The sequence below is a fragment of the Aquila chrysaetos genome, chromosome 18, assembly GCF_900496995.4.
Source record: "Aquila chrysaetos chrysaetos chromosome 18, bAquChr1.4, whole genome shotgun sequence".
Taxonomy (NCBI): Eukaryota; Metazoa; Chordata; class Aves; order Accipitriformes; family Accipitridae; genus Aquila; species Aquila chrysaetos.
This window is the reverse complement of record NC_044021.1, coordinates 3657900-3676504: the sequence shown is the minus strand read 5'-3', so window position 1 is coordinate 3676504 and position 18605 is coordinate 3657900. Positions and strand designations below refer to the sequence as shown.

At 37.0% G+C, this 18605-nt stretch overlaps 1 protein-coding gene across 1 annotated transcript in view; it reads left to right on the top strand.

The window, feature by feature from the left end:
• Nucleotides 1–18605, top strand: part of DNAH5 (dynein axonemal heavy chain 5) — a 148247-nt gene that overhangs the window by 90286 nt on the left and 39356 nt on the right. Inside the window, exons 45-54 of the mRNA XM_030042131.1 lie at nucleotides 83–287; nucleotides 772–914; nucleotides 1689–1823; nucleotides 3466–3588; nucleotides 4653–4866; nucleotides 5502–5725; nucleotides 7318–7513; nucleotides 11974–12146; nucleotides 14769–14899; nucleotides 18368–18521. Coding sequence (XP_029897991.1) covers nucleotides 83–287; nucleotides 772–914; nucleotides 1689–1823; nucleotides 3466–3588; nucleotides 4653–4866; nucleotides 5502–5725; nucleotides 7318–7513; nucleotides 11974–12146; nucleotides 14769–14899; nucleotides 18368–18521 — 1698 coding nt within the window. The remainder of the gene's footprint in view (nucleotides 1–82; nucleotides 288–771; nucleotides 915–1688; nucleotides 1824–3465; nucleotides 3589–4652; nucleotides 4867–5501; nucleotides 5726–7317; nucleotides 7514–11973; nucleotides 12147–14768; nucleotides 14900–18367; nucleotides 18522–18605) is intronic.

Genomic DNA, 18605 nt, shown 5'->3' with positions numbered 1-18605 from the left:
AGGCTTTTAACCTGATGTTACTAATGATTATGAAGTAGAATTTTCAGGCTATTGAAAATAAAAACCTAACTCAATCCTTCAGGAGCAAGGAGGGGAGTTGACTCCAAAATACCTGGAAAGGCTGTATATCTTCTCTCTTATGTGGAGTGTAGGAGCATTACTAGAACTGGAAGACAGATGCAAAATGGAGCACTGGCTTCGAAACCATGCAACAATAAAACTTGATCTTCCTTGTATCCCAGAAGGCAGTGAAGATACCATGTTCAATTATTATGTGGCATATGACGGTTAGTAACCCAGCTGGATGGTATGGGGTAAAACTTAAACGTAATTTTAAAATTGTGCTGCTTTCAGAGAGCTAATTCAGAAGGTTTTTGTAGCTTACCTTCTTTTGTGTTCCTTAGCAAGTTTTGTTTTACAGCTACGCTTTACTGGTGATGTTGCATAAAGCTTTTTCCCTGTTTCCTGTGAGAAATCAGAATGTGGCTATATTGCTACAGAAAGCTGCATGGACTTTGTGACGATGAATTGTCAAGTGAACAAAAATAGACAAACTTTGTCCTTGTCATAATTTATGTAAGAAAGAGGAGTAAGCCTCTTAGATCCAACCTGAGAGATTCTATGATTATATGATTCTGTAACTTTGGTCTGAATTTACAAAGTGGGATTACTATATGTGAGACAGAGGCACTGATAGATGGGTTAACTCTATGGAAAAAAGCGATGATGACTTGTATTTCTAAAACATTAACTTTGTTTCTTTCTTATTAGGTAAATGGATGCACTGGGATACACGTGTTGAAGAGTATGTATATCCCAGTAGCAGTACTCCAGAGTATGGCTCCATTCTTGTACCTAATGTTGACAATGTGAGAATGGATTTCCTTATTGAAACCATCGCAAAGCAGGGCAAGGTACTTTGTCTATATTTAACATTTAAATAGTGCTAACAGTACATGTAATAAAGTTTTTGAATTAGAAATGTAATATTATATTATTGAAAAGGAAGAACTTTTTTTTTTTTTTTTTTTTTTAAAAACATAAAATGGTGATTCCAGGAGGTACATTCATGTAAATATGCTTGAACTCTTGAATACTCACTGCTTCTGGACTTTTTTGTCTTCCCCTCACCCATCCGTTCTGTAGTGTAAATAACCGTAATTACAGCTGAGATCAGGTCAGAACAGAATCAATCTTTTCATGTAGCTGTTGGAGAGGGGGCAGCACACAGGGCAGCCTAGTGCCAGGCTCTGCTGATATGAACTCTGCTCACATGGGGCAGTTACAGAGTTTATGTACCTTTAGCTTATGCAACCCGTTCTTCACCAAAACCATGTCAGATAGGCGGGATATGCTAAACAACAACAGTCATTAAAATCTTTCAGATACTGAGGCTCTAGATGGTACATTCTTTTTCAAATATTCAGCTCCTTTTACAAATAATCCATTGCTTTGTTAGTTAAATCGTGCTGAGTGACATGACCATTAACTGCAAATATTTTTAACTTGAGGCCTGCAAAGGTCTATGAGACATTAACTATTTTGCTTTCACATGTCCCTTGTAGAGAATTCACTTTACATAACTTTTCTAGTTTTATTTCAGTTTAAAAGATCAATGGGATTGCTGAGGCTTTGCCAAGACACCCAGTTCTTGTGTTTCATCTTATTTCAATGTTGTCTTTGTCTAGGCTGTCCTACTAATTGGTGAGCAAGGAACTGCAAAGACTGTTATCATCAAAGGTTTTATGTCAAAATATAACCCTGAAAACCACACGGCTAAGAGTTTGAATTTTTCATCTGCAACTACCCCATTAATTTTCCAGGTATAGTAGTCATTCACTTTCTATTACAATGTAACTGGATTCAGAGATTGTTCTGAGAATTTGCCAGGAGGATGCTTCTGAAAGTAGTTTGTTTAATTGAAAATGAGTGCAGAAACAAATAAGCACCTGCTCAAAAGGACTCTGTCCTAACACATGACTTAAAAGATTTCTGTAAAAACCATGTTCTCTTCAACTTCTTTGGTACTTATTGAGCTGTTCTTGGACTGTTACAATACCTTGCATATTACTTGCTTCATCACATTTAATGTTTTTATGTCAAATGTATCAGTTCTCACTAATTGGGTAGAGCTGTCAGTGGCTTCCCTCAGATTCACTAAAAGCCGTGAGTAAAATAAGTGCTACCCACAACAATCTGTCATAAAAAGTGTGCTGTCTGCAATTTAAATTTCAGTAGATTAAATTACTCATTAAAAAGGTAACACATGCAGTGCAGCTGCTCTAAATAGAACTATGAATACTTAAATCCTGAACTGTACTGCCTGTCCAAATTTCTACTGAGCTACTTTGAATTATTTCAGGTTTCTTTTAACCTGCTGGCAATATATATGGGAAATATTTTTAATGTGGTTTGGTATGCCAAGCCGAAGCACTGTCTGTGCTGTAATCAGATGTGCTGTCTGTAAGATTGATGCATCATCTGTCATCTGGCTCTATAGCATAGTAGAAACAATTATCATGCTTAATATACAAGTATGTAATTCTGGTCTTATTTTTCTTAGTATTTTTCCGTCTATTTATTGGGCTACAGAAACAGAAAGTAGTGTCGGTACATCTGTTTTTATAAAATAGGTGTCAAGTTTATTGACAATAGATGATAGTCTATTGATGATCAAGAGAACTGCAATAGATGTGCAAGTCTAACAGTGAAGTCTCTGATAACAGTCTAGACCAAAGCACTGTCTGTTATTACATATGTGTTTTTAAATTACTCTGAATTTCTAAAGTCTTGGTCTAACTGATGCCGCTTGTGTAAGAAGGCTTTCCAGGCTACCGTACAGGAGCCTAGGCACAATGTAAGAATGCAGATATTTAGATTTGCACTAAAGAGTAACCATGGATGGTTAAGTGAGATTTCACTTGGTATAGAATAAATAAAAACTGGACCTTAAGAAGAACAGAGCAATGGAAAGATGATAGGAAGAAAAGTAGTTGTAAGTCTACTATTAAGCAAAGTTATTTCGTCAAGTCTGTTTATGTATGTGAGTTTAATTATGACTGTATGCTTTTATGAAGTACATTGATGTCTGCTGGAAAGGTCTTTAAGAATCACATCTTTCAGATCTGACAGATTGTTAGTTTAATCTTTATTGCTAGTAGCCATCAATTTTGCTGATAAATGAATAAAATGAAATAAAAGTTTGAAATGGTTTTGAAATCATGAAACTGTTAGGCATGGTTGTCTACACTAGACATTTGTTATGTCTGATACCGACCTAATGCTGTATAGCGTGAGATTTCAGTCATCCTAGTTGAACTTGCGCAATTAGCTCCAGCAGAGGTGTTGTCTAAACCTTCCTTAGTAAAATTCTGTGTAACAAAACTGTCAATATGTTTAATTGATTGAATCACGTACGAAAGGAAGGGCTCTTTGTAACTATGCTAATAATTGCTTTTTTAACAGCGTACAATAGAAAGTTATGTGGACAAACGCATGGGCACAACTTATGGTCCGCCTGCAGGCAAAAAGATGACTGTCTTCATTGATGATGTGAATATGCCCATAATAAATGAATGGGGAGATCAGGTTAGTTTGTAAAAGAGGAAAAAAGAAGGCAAAAGATATTTTCTTTCTTTCTTTGCTACACTGTAAAACTGGCTACTGTTCTTAATCAGGCAGTAGGGGGTGAATTTGATATGTAGTGCTTAATTTTTAAAGAACCCATCTAGTTTTATATTGTCATGAATTAATTGAAAATAAATATACTGACTACCAGAAGCAGTTTGAGTACTCTTTAAAATATGCCTGTATAATTTTAACAGTTTTTTACCAACACTCATATTTTAATTAAAAAAAAAATTAAAAAATTTAAAAAATTTAATTAGAAAAAAACCTTTGGCACACAAATCGTGATAGCAAACTGCCTGTGTGGACAATAATTAAAATACTGTGAATGCTGAGAGGCAAGAAGTGACTTCTCAGCTTTAGAAAAAATGGAAGTAATAATTATGTACATTGTCAAGACCGTTCTGAAGTATATTGCCTTGGAAACTAATGTTAGTATTTCTACAGAAGTGTATTTGTATAATGTACTGTCTGTGGGATGTTCCCAGCTGGTCAAACAGAAAAGCGGGGGGTCCATTTATGGCTAAGGAAAGGAATCTTGTATTCTTTTGTATGGAAATAATTCTGCATTTGTAGCTTGAAAAACCATGTTTGTGATTGCTGCACATGGAAATTTTGTCAAAATATTGGGCAGCAAATGCAATATGTGAAGATGCATCACTTTGGGCTTGATGAGAACAAACTGGAAATTTTGGGTTAAAAGGGGAGAAGTATTTCCAATACAACAGTGTTGGAAGTCATGCAGCCTTCAAGTGAGAATGAATTGAAGTATGAAGGATTATTCCAAGCTAGGGATTCCTCTCTACTCCCAGGATTTTTGCCCATAGATACTACCAATAAAAATAACAATCTAAATATGCTTATTCCTAGCAGTGCATTTTTCTCCTGAAGCAAATAAGCAGGGGTTTTGGGGAGAAAATAATGGTATACTCCTTATTAGGTCTTTCAGGTACACAAGTATGTTTTTGTATTTCATTTAGTTATCTGCATAATATTCTGTTATATAATACCTCGTTATTTTACAGGTCACTAATGAGATAGTTAGGCAGCTGATGGAACAGAATGGACTGTATAACCTGGAAAAGCCTGGTGAATTTACCAACATTGTGGACATTCAGTTTTTGGCTGCCATGATCCACCCTGGAGGAGGTCGCAATGACATTCCACAAAGGCTCAAGAGACAATTTTCTGTGTTCAACTGTACTCTGCCTTCTAATTCTTCCATTGACAAAATTTTTGGTAAAGGGAAAATAGCTTTGTATCTATCCCATTTTTGAAAATGGTAGTCGATTTTTCCTTATCCCTGTATTTATAAACATTATGATTAAAATAGAGGCTTATTCCCACTCTGATTTGCTTACCAGCACATTTTCCTTCAGTAATCACTCCCCACCTGCAACTTCATCAATCTGTAAGTTTTTTCAGGTCCAGTCAAATCTCTGAAATCTCTTGGTATGCTAAGTATTAGGAAGGACAGCATGAAGGCCATTCCTAGTTTTAGTGACAATGCTGGAGAGTTGCTAAGCTGCTACTGGTGCTGAAAATGAGTGACTAATGACTAGAGTTTCACAAATGACAGGATCATATTGGTCTCAGAAGAGATTAGCTATTCAAAGGCTGTGGAAGCTATTTTGGTAGACGAAAGAACATTTTTAACAGACAGTAAATGAAAAGCTAAATACCCAGTGAGCTGGTGGCAGGATGGTGTTAAGACCAGGTGAATCAAGATTTGAATAAAGACTGGAAAGCTGTTTCAACAAATTAGAAAAGGTTTGGGGGATTAAAAAAAGAAAACAATTAAGAAGATCATAGCTCTTGCTGTTGCACTAGTGTGTTTTACAAAAATCTTTCATTGGCAGTTCTTTTTTTCACAGGTGTAATTGGGGAAGGGCACTATTGTAGTGAGCGGGGATTTTCAGAAGAAGTGAAGAAAACAGTAGCCAGATTGGTTCCACTGACACGCAGGCTGTGGCAGATTACCAAGCTAAAAATGTTGCCCACACCAGCCAAGTTCCATTATGTCTTCAACCTTCGAGACCTCTCAAGAATTTGGCAAGGAATGCTGAACACTGCATCAGAAGTGATCAATGAACCAAAGGCAAGTGCAGCACATCAGTGGCTTTGTTATAATGAGTGTATAATTAGCGTAGCAAAGAGGATGAAGAGTCTAACTTGGCATTTGAGTTTGCTTTAGAAAAATATCATTTCTATTAAAAAAGTTTTTCAGCATTTTTTTGAGGCAAAGACGTTTTAGTCTGGCTTTTACAGTGCCAACTGAAATAACAACTTTGTTTCACAGCTGTAACAAAACCTGCTTCTTTTGACAGAAGAGGGTTTGCTTCTATCTGCTTGTTCTATTATTGACAAATGCTAGCTTGTTTGAAAGGATCAAGCAAAGAAAATCATGAGAAGAAATGAACTTATTTTAACCCAATGAAAATGCATATGTATTGATTAAAAAAATAAACAGTTCCCCTCTCTCCACTTGTGTGTCTTGAGGCTTTCAGTCACTGCCTAATATCTGTCTAACAAATGATTTCTGCCTTACAGCTTAAAAGGAAGAAGTAGTAATGAGTTATAGTGACTTCCCCCCCCCCGCCCCCCATAATCGACCTTTCTTCCAGAAAAGCTCAATACTTTATGCATCATTTCTTTTTTAATTATTTTAAGGAAAAGTCATTTAGTGTTTTGAGCACTGAAACATGAAGTGCTGCAAAAGCAATGTTTACGGTAATCATGGAAAATTTGTTGTACATTTGGGTTATATAATCACTTCATCTTTAATGTACTTCCCTGCTTGTTGAATAAGCTCCTGAATTCTACTACATCTAAAATTCAAATTTTAGAATCGATTTTGATTTCTGAAGATAAAAATATACGGCACTAAGATGATTGTATGTATGTATTTTCTCAATTAATGTCTTCTGAAGTATAACAAACAATTGCTGAAAATCTGATTGTATAAATTTACATATTAGTTCTGAGACTTGACATAGTAAGTGTCATTTCTACAAAGTGTGCTGTATGCTCAAACAAGAGGTCTTCAAGGAGTACTTGGAATTTTTTCTACTACTGTGTAGTAATAGTGTAGGATTAAAACCAGTGCTGCTAGGATTAAGAACCTGGCAGGTTTTCCTTCTCCATCCTATGACCAAACTGAAGGACTTAAAAGGTATATTGAATTTGGAGAAGGAATAATATACACACTTAAAAATATTTTTTTTTTCTCTAAACTACTTTGGGTACAGTATTGGGAGTGACATCTGTGTTTGGCATGAAATTATTCATGCCATGATGCTGTTATTTCCACAAACCTTCTACTTAATGATCAGTTTAAAAAGTGGTTTGTCAGTGCATAAACATGTGTTATCAGGTATGGATATGGTTTTAGGGCTAGGGAAATAAAACCTTAATTTGGTAAATATGGTTTGGTTTGGAATGCTAGATTAAGGCTTCTTGCATAGTTAACTGAATGTAAGCTTAAAATACTATTGGGCAGAATGGCAAGTTCAAGGTACCTCTCCTGAATAAATCCCAAAATATTACTGTTTCTTTTGTAATGTTAAAACCTTTTTAAAACAAATAAAAGTGTGGCTTTTAAGTGGCTTAGCTTTGTTGCAAGCCTAATCTGACTGTAATGTGTGTGGGGGGGGTTGTTTGTTTGTTTGTTTGTTTGTTTTTTTAATATAGGTACTGATAAAACTGTGGAAGCATGAATGTAAGTGTGTTATTGCTGATCGTTTCACAACCTCAGAAGATGTAAACTGGTTTGATGCAGCTGTGGCAAAACTCATTGAGGAGGAATTTGAAGAAACAAAAGCTTTGCTGGATCCTGGAATTGATGCATTCTTCGTTGACTTTTTAAGGGATGCACCTGAAAAAACTGGTAAAAATGGACTCTGATAACCATGGAGATGGCAAGAATAGGGAAGGGGATATGACAAAATAGATGCTAGTAGAAATATGTCTTAAAAATATATAGTAAGCTCATGCATCAAGGGTGGCTGTTCTGTCCAGTGACTTTGAAGGTAGTCTGTGTAACCAGCTGTGTCACATCTTTACATTCATGGGATTTTTAAGTCTGTATTTATATCCAGGTTATCTATAGGAGGGCCTTACTTCCATTTCCATTGATGTGGTAGATAGACAAAACTGCCAAATAGTGAGCATAAGTCTATATTATTCTAAAATGATGAAAGAAGTGAGATATGAATGACTTGAAGTGGTGGGGTTGCAGTACTGGGTAAAGAATAGCACTCTAGCTACCATCTGCTAGAAACCTGGTGAAAGAATGCTGGCTCTGGGCTAATCCAGTACTTCTTAGGAAATACCTGGTACATGATTTTGTAACAAATGAGTATTTTTTCAAAATCTTCTGAATGCCAGTAAAACCTCTTGAATTATCCATATGGCTTATAACAATGTCTTTGTGTCTTTTAAAGAAAAACACTGTGTCACTGACCTTGCTAAATGAGCTGGGATCATTTGTTAGTTGATGCAAAAGAACAGAAAACAGTTGTTTAGGTTTTGGGGAAGGTCGTTATTTAAGCCATTGGATGATTCAATTATCTGTGTTCCTATAACTGTAATGATGGATAGTGGAGACAATAAAAGTTTGGCATGAGTGGTCAAATGCCATTTAAATCTCTTCTTGGATAAATGAGTAGTCAGAAGGCAGTGACAAAAGGAGAGTAAAGGATAGGAAGTGTTTGATTGGAAGGAATCAAATAGAAGTAAAAAGCAAACTGTTGTGAGAAAGTAGTCAAATACATCCTTAAATAACTTGCTAAACTGCAGCAATGTTGAGAGCACTGAAGTACAAGCCAGAATACATACTGAGAGAGTGAAGAGTGACTTTTAATGTGAAAATTTGAATCCAGACTAGAAACCATTATCTTCAACTGAAAAATAAATGCGAAAAGAAACATGTATTTCTCAAAATAACTTGCTTCCTGGTGACAGTTTAAATGTACATGCCCTGTAATATGCCTTTTAACATGAAACTTCATCTAAATATGAAGTAGGAGGCCCTCATTTAGAAGGGATATGTTTTATTCTCAATATGTTTGTCAGAGCCTTGAGAGTGCCTTCCTGTTTTGGGTTTAAGTGAGAAGAATAACAAGCGTAATTGTGTTTTAATTGTCCCTTTAATGGAATTTAGTTTTGCCCATTATGATGGAAGTGTAAGAACAAGAACTGGATTTCTATTAAAGCTATAATTTATTATTCATTATATAAGAATGTATATAGAATATATATCTATAAAAATATATATACAATATATATTAAATATACAAAAAATGTATTGGACATCAATTTCAAATAACCGTATGCTCAGGTTAGTGATGTGTTTACATATACTCCCTGTATCTCTGGGTTGTACAGTCACAACGTATTTGTCCCTGAGATGCTTCACCTCAAGTCTTCGTGTATTTAACTCAAACATCAACTTTGAGATCTTAGCCTCACAGAAATTTAGTGGTGCTAGTGTTCTTGAGACCCTCAAACTGTTCAAAGGTGTTTTCTATCAGTTAGTTTTGACATTGCTATTTAGTACTTGTGATTCTGAATCCTGAGATTAGAGAAGAGTTTAAAATAATACATTGCACTAGCTGCCTCTGTAAGTAACGTGTCTGCCCTTTCGTAGGTGTAGTATTTGATCATGCTGTCTTTTGTCATTAATAATAAAACCACAGGAACAGGATTAAGCAGATAGGATTCTCTTAAATGGTTTGAAACTGTCAAAACATCACTACAGTTTAACTCCTTGCTGTATTCCTTATTAGTTCCTTATCAGTAGCTGACTTGTTTAAAATGTCTCATTCAACTTATAAGAAACTTATTTCCAGCTGGAATTCTCCTTTTGTTTAACCAGTGTTTTTGCAGGTTAAATTAAGTTGATTAATTTAATTAGGTCTCAATCTAAGGGAGTGTTCATATATGCAGAAACAATACAGAGCTAAAGAATTCTGAAATTAAGGTGACTTCAGGTATACACAGATGCATTACGAAGGACAGCTGCATGAGATTTAATCATCGTTTTATTTTGAGAGGTTTGGTTCTGTGGTAAAAGGCAATTTCCTTAAACTGGTTTTTGTATATATGTTTGGGGTTTTGTTTTGTTTTGTTTTTCCCTTGGAAGCTGCATGATTATTGGACCGCTGCTAATCTGTAAAAGCAAAATATGCAAGAAGGAAATGGAGAAAAAATTAAAATGAGAAAAATATTATAGATACTATTCTAAATACAATACAGTTTGATTGCTTTTTTCCCCACCTTTACTTCCCTTTCCACTGACTTCCAGTGCTTTACTAAGCATTAGGGAGCTACTTATTTTACTGTAATTATTTGTTTCATTGATTTTAATTCCACCAGTTAGAGATAATATTGTGAATAATATATTTCTTCAGTAAGTAAGAGGAGGCTTAGCAAAACCGATTGTTAGTAATGACTGACATGGTAACTGGAAAAATATATCCTGCAGCATATAGATCATGAAATCTTGAAACTAATGGAGCTAGCTCTATATAAATAAGAGCAAAATTGTACTGTGTCTGCTATTATTTTTTGAGGAAAACCAAACCAACCCAAAACCCCCATGGTGCTTGCTTGCTGGCACTCTTCCAATGAAGTTTGTTAATTACTTGTTGATGAAGTATGGGCTGGATGAGCAGTGAGATGGGTTGAAAATTGGCTGAATGGCTGAGCCCAGAGGGTGGTGATCAATGCCACAAAGTCTAGTTGGAGGCCAGTAACTAGTGGTGTACCCCAGGGGTCAATACTGGGTCCAGTTGTCTTCAAATTCTTCATCAGTGATGTGGATGATGGGGCAGAGTGTGCCCTCAGGAAGTTCCCAGATGACACAAAACTGGGCAAAATGGTTGATATGCCAGAGGGTTGTGCTGACATCCAGAGGGACCTTGACAAGAGCCTCATAAGGTTCAACAGATGGAAGTGCCAAGTCCTGCACCTGGGGAGGAAAAATCCCATGCACCAGTATATACTGGTAGCCACTCATCTGGAAAGCAGCTTTACAGAAAAGGATCTGGGGGTGCTGGTGGACACCAAGTTGAACACAAGCCAGCTATGTGCCCTTGCAGGAAAAAAAGGCTAGTGGCATCCTGGGCTGCATTAGAAGGAATGTTCTAGCAGGTCGAGGGAGGTGATCCTTCCCCTTTATTCAGCAGTGGTGAGGCCACACCTGGAGTCCCGTGTCCCAGTCTGGGCTCCCCAGTACAAGAAAGACATGGACATACTGGAGAGAGTCCAACGAAGGGCCACAAAGATGGCTAAAGGACTCTTAGATGAGGAAAGGCTGAGAGAGCTGGGACTGTTCAGCCTGGAGACGAGAAGGCTCAGGGAGATCTCCTCAATGTGTATAAATACCTGAAGGGAAGGTACAAAGAGGACAGCGCCAGGCTCTTTTCAGTGGTGCCCAGTGACAGGACCAGAGGGAATGGGCACAAACTGAAACACAGGAGGTTCTCTCTGAACACCAGGAAACCCTTTTTCACTGTGAGGGTGACCGAGCACTGGCACAGGTTGCCCAGAGAGGTTGTGCAGTCTCCATCCTCGGAGAAATTCAGAAGCCGGCTGGACATGGTCTTGGGGAATGGGCTCTAGGCGTCCATCCTTGAGCAGGGGAGTTGGACCAGATGACCTCCCGAGGTCCCTGCCAACCTCAACCTTTCTGTGATTTTATTTCTGTGAGTGACAATTCTTACTAATGAAGGCATGTCACCTTTAAGCATGATTAATGCTTATGAATGGAAAAAAGAGACAGCAGCACTATTTCCTGCTTTACTTTGGGTGGGGAAGAGTTGACAATTCTTTGTGGCTTTCAGATCACTTGACGAAATGAATGTACGCCTTTTCACAGTGGCTGTAGGGGTTTTTTTTGTTGTTGTGGTAATTATTCATTTTAGTAGTAATTTTTCTTTTACTAGTGCAATGATTTAATCAACTTAGAGTGTCTTTCTTTTACAAAAAGGATTTGCAATTTTTAACTGCAATATTTATTTACCTTCATTCTCTACTGCTACTTTAGCTTCCAGCATCTAAGTTGATTTCAGGTTTTCATCATTCAAGTTTCAGATGTAGAGAAAGCAAGCTCCTTAGTTTTTGCTGGTTTTGTCTTTGAGAATTAAGCAGCTGAACTTACAATTCCTTGTAGGCAGGGTATAGGCAGCACACTCATATGTACATCTAATGTGTAATATTTTGTATAATAAACCTGTTTCTTGGGGGTTAAAGAGACTTCTAATAACCTTCACTTACTCATCCCCACATTGAACCTTCATCAGTCATTTAAACTGCTAAGGTTTTGTTACTTGCTTTTTGTTCTAGGTGAAAAATCAGAGGAAGTTAATTTAGATATTCCCAAAATCTATGAGCCAATTTACTCCTTTCATCAGCTACGGAATTGTTTAAATAGGTTTTTAAAAACATACAATGAGAACGTCCGTGGTACTGGAATGGACCTGGTTTTCTTTGAGGATGCTATGATTCATTTAGTCAAGGTACAGTCTTACTGGATTGCCATTTGTTGTTGTTGTTCACTTGCCCTCAAAGCCTATGAGTGGAGGTGTGCATGAGTCAAGGTAAATTACTTCTAAAACTGATGCAAGTAATTTATTGCTAGCAACTATTTTGTCTGTCAGTCTGTGACTAGATATTAAAACTCAGCTTTCCTGAAAATGCACTGGATGGAGCTATTCTTTTATATCTGTCTTTTATGTCTGGTGGGGTCATGGTCCGAATTATTTGAACTCTATTTCAACCTTTCTTCTTGCTAATTCTTCTGAGAGCCCTTCCTCTCTTCGGAATGAGTGAAATCAAATTCAGGTTAGGACATAATTGGTTGCTTATGAAGGAGTAGGCACAGCAGAGTAAGAATAAATGTAGTCCCAACTTCCTTTGTAGATCAATAGTATGCTCACTTCTTTTAAAACTCCTTTGAATATGGATTGGAGCTGACCATAATTTTTAGCACAGCACAGCTTGATAGGATTGTCCACACAGAGCAGGCTTCATAAAAAGAAGCTTTTTTTTTTAAACTAAAAAACCTATTGTTTCTCAGTTGCACAGTGAGGTTGTCTGTGTTTCTTATCATAAATTATTAAGAACTGAATATTGGATTGTACCATCCTAACAAATAATATAATAAATATCAAACCAATTTAAATTTAATTATAGTTGACAAACACATTGCATCTGCAGTTTTCAAAATTTCGGGGTGGATTCTTGTCATTTTGCAAAATTAGTCCCTATCTTTTCAGTCTTCCCTGCAAAATGGGTGATGTTCTGCTATGGATTTCTTTATGAAAACTGTTAAGTCATCATCACACTCAGTAACAAGTTTCTGGTTTATTCCTAGTAAAAAAATCTATATAAATTCAGGATCTAGCCAAAAAAATTTTTATTTTTTTTTTCTTTTTTCACTGAAGAGCCACCTGTCATCAGGAATCTCTTCTTTGGGTAGCTAGATGCTAAATACCTGAAACATTATCTTAATTTTCACTTGGATAAAATGAATATATAGTGTTTATCTGATCCTGTATTCTTGAAAGCAGCATTTACAGCTGTGCAGGTCTGAGCTTTATGCATGAGCTAGACTTGAGACAGCCTCTAAGAGAAAGCTAGGTAAGCACAGTTAAGGTAATGCCTGATCTGAGCTGACGTAGGATGACTTGAATGAGTTAAAGCTGAGGAGTATCTTAAGCACAGAACAAAGCTTCCAATTTATAGCTTGTGTGCCTCTGCCTGGAAAAGATCTAGCAGCTGTAATTGAAGTGATCAGCAATATTCCAAGGGTGGTGTGCAAATCTATTTTTCTTTCTCTGGTTAAATGCTAAGTATGCTTAGAGTAAACCTTTATACTTGATATTATCTTTGCTTTTAAAACATTAATCTATGAAAAATAACAAGTATGTTGTACCCAATGTGTAAGATATATAGGTTTAAAACTGCAGGAAATTGACATGACTATTTTTAATAACTTGAAAAAAAGTATGTTAGAGGAAAGGAAAGTAAATAGGTATCCCCGGCTGCTAATTGGCATGATGGAATTCCAGGGGTGTCAGAGGGATGTTCAGAATAACAACAGGAGCCAATACTCTGTGTTGTTGCTTGTGCAGAGCAAACCAGCTGCTAACTAGCTGGTTGGTATTACCTTGCCTTTGAGAGGCAAGTGGCTCCATGCTATTCTGGAAATTAATGTAGGCTCTTCTGTGTACTATGAGTATCTGTCCATGTACAACTGATGGGGTGTGGAGCAAGTTTGTCTCCTGTGCTTAAAGGCATATTTTCTCAGCATCAGGTAACATCTTCTACCCATTTCCGGATTTCTTGGCATCATTTTTTTGGCTGTGGACATTGGGACGGGTGCTGCATGCAGTTCACAGTGCTGAAAATTCTTTTGCTCTGAATTGCATGTTCATTTACATTGCACTGCCCTGAATTGAAGGGGAATGTGGAGTAGTAGGTAATTGCTGCCTTTTACTTTAAAAGATAAATAATGAAATGAGAAAGAAAGGGAGACCTACCTGGGAGATGTTCCACTGTGACCAAATATTCATACTGATATTGTGCATTTTGTAATCAAGTAAACGAGAAGCTTAAGAAGTTTGATTATAAAGGTAGTATTATTACCTGCTGCAGAGAATACTGAAGACTGTGTGTCTTGAATTTAACATGCCTGGGACAACTTGTCCTTCTGGTCACAATGAAGGGGCCTGGAGGGATGAGTCTTGCTAAAGTTGTCCAGAGGGTATAGTATTGGGGAAATTAATATTTCCTTCCTAATTTTAATAATTTGTCATGCTATGATAGCAGATCACTAACAAATCACAGCTGAGATTTACTTGTGCTTTCTGGAGGTGTGAGATGCAATTCTACTGATAATTGAAAGTTCACACTGATGGAATCAAGTGGTTGCTATACTATTAGAAGGTTTACAGAAAATATTGCAAAGTGCAAATGTCCATAGAATGTATTAATAATAATATAGAATCTCTTAATTAAACCTTAAAATTTTCATTTGTTCTGTATTTCTAATACAACTTTATTACTGCAGTAGCATAGGATCTTTGGGTGTGTAAATTTTACACATAGTAGCAATAAATGACTGTGATCTTACACAGATTTCTCGGGTGATTCGCACTCCTCGTGGAAATGCTCTTTTAGTTGGAGTTGGTGGCTCAGGAAAGCAGAGTTTGGCAAGATTGGCATCTTTCATAGCTGGCTATGATACGTTCCAGATAATGTTAACAAGGTGAGCATTAATTAAAATTCAAGTAAATAAGTACTTTGTGTTTGACCTCTTCCTATAAATAAAACAGGTGCCCAGTCTCTGCAGTGGGAGAAAGAGCAATCTTAATGTAGGCTGAGCACTGTTGCCTAGAGTGGAAAGACATGAAAATCCTTTGAGACTTACTAAATTTGCTTGATTTTCTACAATAAGTCTGAGCTTTTACCATCTTTGGAGTAGTAAACTGTTTCGTGTGTTTCACAGAACAAAAGGAATGTTGGCGGTGCCAAGTTATCTTTACTCTATGTCTTTACTTTCAGTACAGTTTAGTGTACTGTGCATTTGTTGGTGGTTTCTACCTATACTGCCTTTATGAGTTTGTCTTGTAATATTTGAAATAACACCTGTGTGAGGAGGTGGAATCCTCATGCCTGCCCATTAATTTGGTAGAACTTACGTATATGTCAGTATTTTGACAGTCTTTTCCAAGTATATCTTGCCTTATTTCATATTATTCAAGCCAATGTGGTTCCTTTTGGAATAACTCACAAAAGATATATTAAAAAAAAATTGAAAAATCCTTCTCTAAATATTTTGGAATGAGTGCCTCCCAAAGTGTCTGTAGGAAAAGCCAATGATCAGGAAATATTTTTGGCACTCATAATATTTAGTTGTAGAGAAGCAAAATTATTTTAATTCTTTTGCAGCTGTGTTGGCTGCAGAAGAAATTGTAGGTTCACATGTGGGCATGCCTTTTAGTGAGGATCTCATCAGAGGATCTATCTGAAATAGGAATGACTTCAGGAGAGATTACAGTACAGCTGACAAAAGCAGTAACAAATTGCTGGATATCATTCACAAAGAATTATGAAGCCACTAGAGGATGAAATATTGAATTAAGAACGTGGTGTACAGCTTCCCACCTAAAGTTGCCTTGGCACCTGGGGATCATAAGAAGGCCTATATAAAGCCTGTTGCGTTAAAGCATAACAAAGTTTGGCAGAAAATGAACCCCATTGCATTGCAGCTTGTCCTCAGATATCAGAGGGGCTGGGGTCAGCTAGGCTTAGATTCTGGGTGATGCCCAATTCAACACTGTAAGTCTGGTCATGTTCAATATATTGAACTATCACGATTACGGATGCACTAATAGTGCACTGTACTTCCAATTTAGTTGCGTTCAATGAACTAGAACAGTCAGACTTAAGGAGTTTGGTTGCATTCAGTGAACTATCACGGCTAGATTAATGAACAGCACAGTTTGTTAAAGCAACAGGAGCACAGGTTCTTTTGGATTGCTGATGATAAATATGCTGCAAAGCATGTATAAATAATAATACAGTTGACTACAAGCGCACTAAATTATGGAAAAACTCTATAGAGACTTCTAAGTTTCCCAGGGAAGCACTCGCTATAACCGAGGGTTTGAATCTTACCCAATAGGTGTCCCTATGGGGCACTTATGATAGAACCCCATTGTTTCACCTCCTTGCTTCAGTGGATTCAAAGCAGGGACCTTCCATTCTTGTTCTAGTAGTTCCAGTTCCCCATTCCTGCAGTGATATCACAGAGCCTGGCTGTGGTGTCTCCATTCCACCCTCCGTGTTGTTTCTCAGAGTCAGCATACCAAGCTCCCCTGGTGTTGCTAATGTCTAAGGTTGCAGGTTATGTTGCTTAGGGAATTATTATGGAACAGATCTCATGTATATCCACTGCATTCCACCCTGGAGGTTTACCTCCCCTTAAGAGGAGTGGGGGGAACATATTGATAAGTCACCTCCAGCAATCATTCCACAAAAGCCCTTGGAAAAAAAAAAAAAAGTCCAGAAAAGATCTGGGGTACCCTTACACCTGAAGGCTTGTAAACCAGATGAATTAAAGAAACTATCATGAAGAATAGTCTGAGTGAAGATTTGAATAAATGTTATTTTAGGAAAGACTCATCAAAAATTCTGATAAAACGTAATTTTCCAAGTGGGTCAACAAGCGAGTGTAGAAGTGTGACCTGATTGATAAAATTAAACTCTGTGCTTTTCTAACCTTAAGTGTTTATCTAAAACACGTCTAGTACTTTGTGCCAAAATGCCTCTGGGAAAAATTCTGAATCCTTCTTGGTTAGACTTTTGCCCTTTGTTAATCCAAAATTTCCTGTTCTGTGAGTTTTTAGAGATAATAACTGTTGTGTTTTAAATGGTTTCATTTAGTTCACTGAGGTAGATGATAGTCACATTGCTAACTTCATGTGTATAACTTAAAGTGTGTGTTCTCTGTGTCCATTTCTAATTTTAGCAATGTCTTTGCTTTTGAAGTGTCTTATTTATAAACCCATGTATGGAACCTTATCTTGGTGATTATGATATCTCTGCTGAAATGCAAAAAATTATCTTCTTAATTATCAAGAAAAAAATTGTAAAGCCAGTGTATTTATTTCCTGAGCTCCTCCCTAGTAATGAGGAACTATTTTACAATTTCTGATTTTTCAGGTCACACATGAGATCATTATGGTTACATAAGAAACTCTTAGTAAAGTTGCATGCAGCCACTTCTCAGTTTTAATTCCCAGTGGGCATCCTAGAAAACTCAACTTCTGTTGCATTCCTTTACCCAGCCGGAGAGATCATTCCAGTGTAACCTTGTGTATTGTGTTTGTGTGGCAAGGTTTTGGTAGCGGGGGGGCTACAGGGGTGGCTTCTGTGAGAAGCTGCTAGAAGTTTCCCCCATGTCCAACAGAGCCAATGCCAGCCGGCTCCAAGACGGACCCGCTGCTGGCCGAGGCCGAGCCCGTCAGCGACGGTGGTAGTGCCTCTGGGATAATGTATTTAAGAAGGGGGAAAAAAAACCCTGTGCAATGGCAGCTGGAAGAAAGGACTGAGAATGTGCGAGAGAAACAACTCTGCAGATGCCAAGGTCAGCCCACCACACGTTGTCTAATAATTTTTATGTTTTTTAATCTCAGTTTGCTGCTGCTCTCTTCCCTTTTTGTAAAGCTGTGAGCGCCATCATTGGTGATGACTTTCACTAGAAGGGCCCACCAGTTTAAGTTTTTTAATTAGACAATAAAGTCTAAAGTATCTCATTGCACCCAGCACATGACAAAATCCTGTGAGACACCACCTGTCTGTCTTGTCACTTCTAGCAAAAGAGAAATAAATAGCATGATAAGACTTCAGGTTTGGGGTTTTTTGTTGTTGTTTTTGGCAGGTTTGGGGTGTGAGGTTGTGGGATTTTTTTTTAATGTGTTTTTAAATTTTTTTATTGATGTGGAAGGTGAAAAGGAGAGCAGGAAAAAGAATGGATTAGGTACTTAATATGAGACTTTGTAATGAGCTATGTGTTTCCTCCCAATCTAAATGAAAATGCCTGGACTTTGGCACCTTCTTGCCTTAAAATCCAAGAGATTGTTTCTTACTTAAACTTGCTTGTTCTTTTTCTTTTAACCAGAAGCCCTTTTTTAAAAGGAATGAATATTAGTCCAACTGTCCTTTTTTGTAGATCGTACAACACTCTAAACTTGATGGAAGATCTGAAACTTTTGTACAGAACAGCAGGACTGCAAGGCAAAGGCATCTGTTTTCTTTTTACAGACAACGAGATCAAAGATGAGTCTTTTTTGGAATACCTGAACAATGTTTTATCATCAGGAGAAGTAAGATGGCTTCTCATGGTCATTTTTCTGCTTTTAAAATTTTATAATTCTGAAGTAAAATAACCAAATATATTTGAATATTCT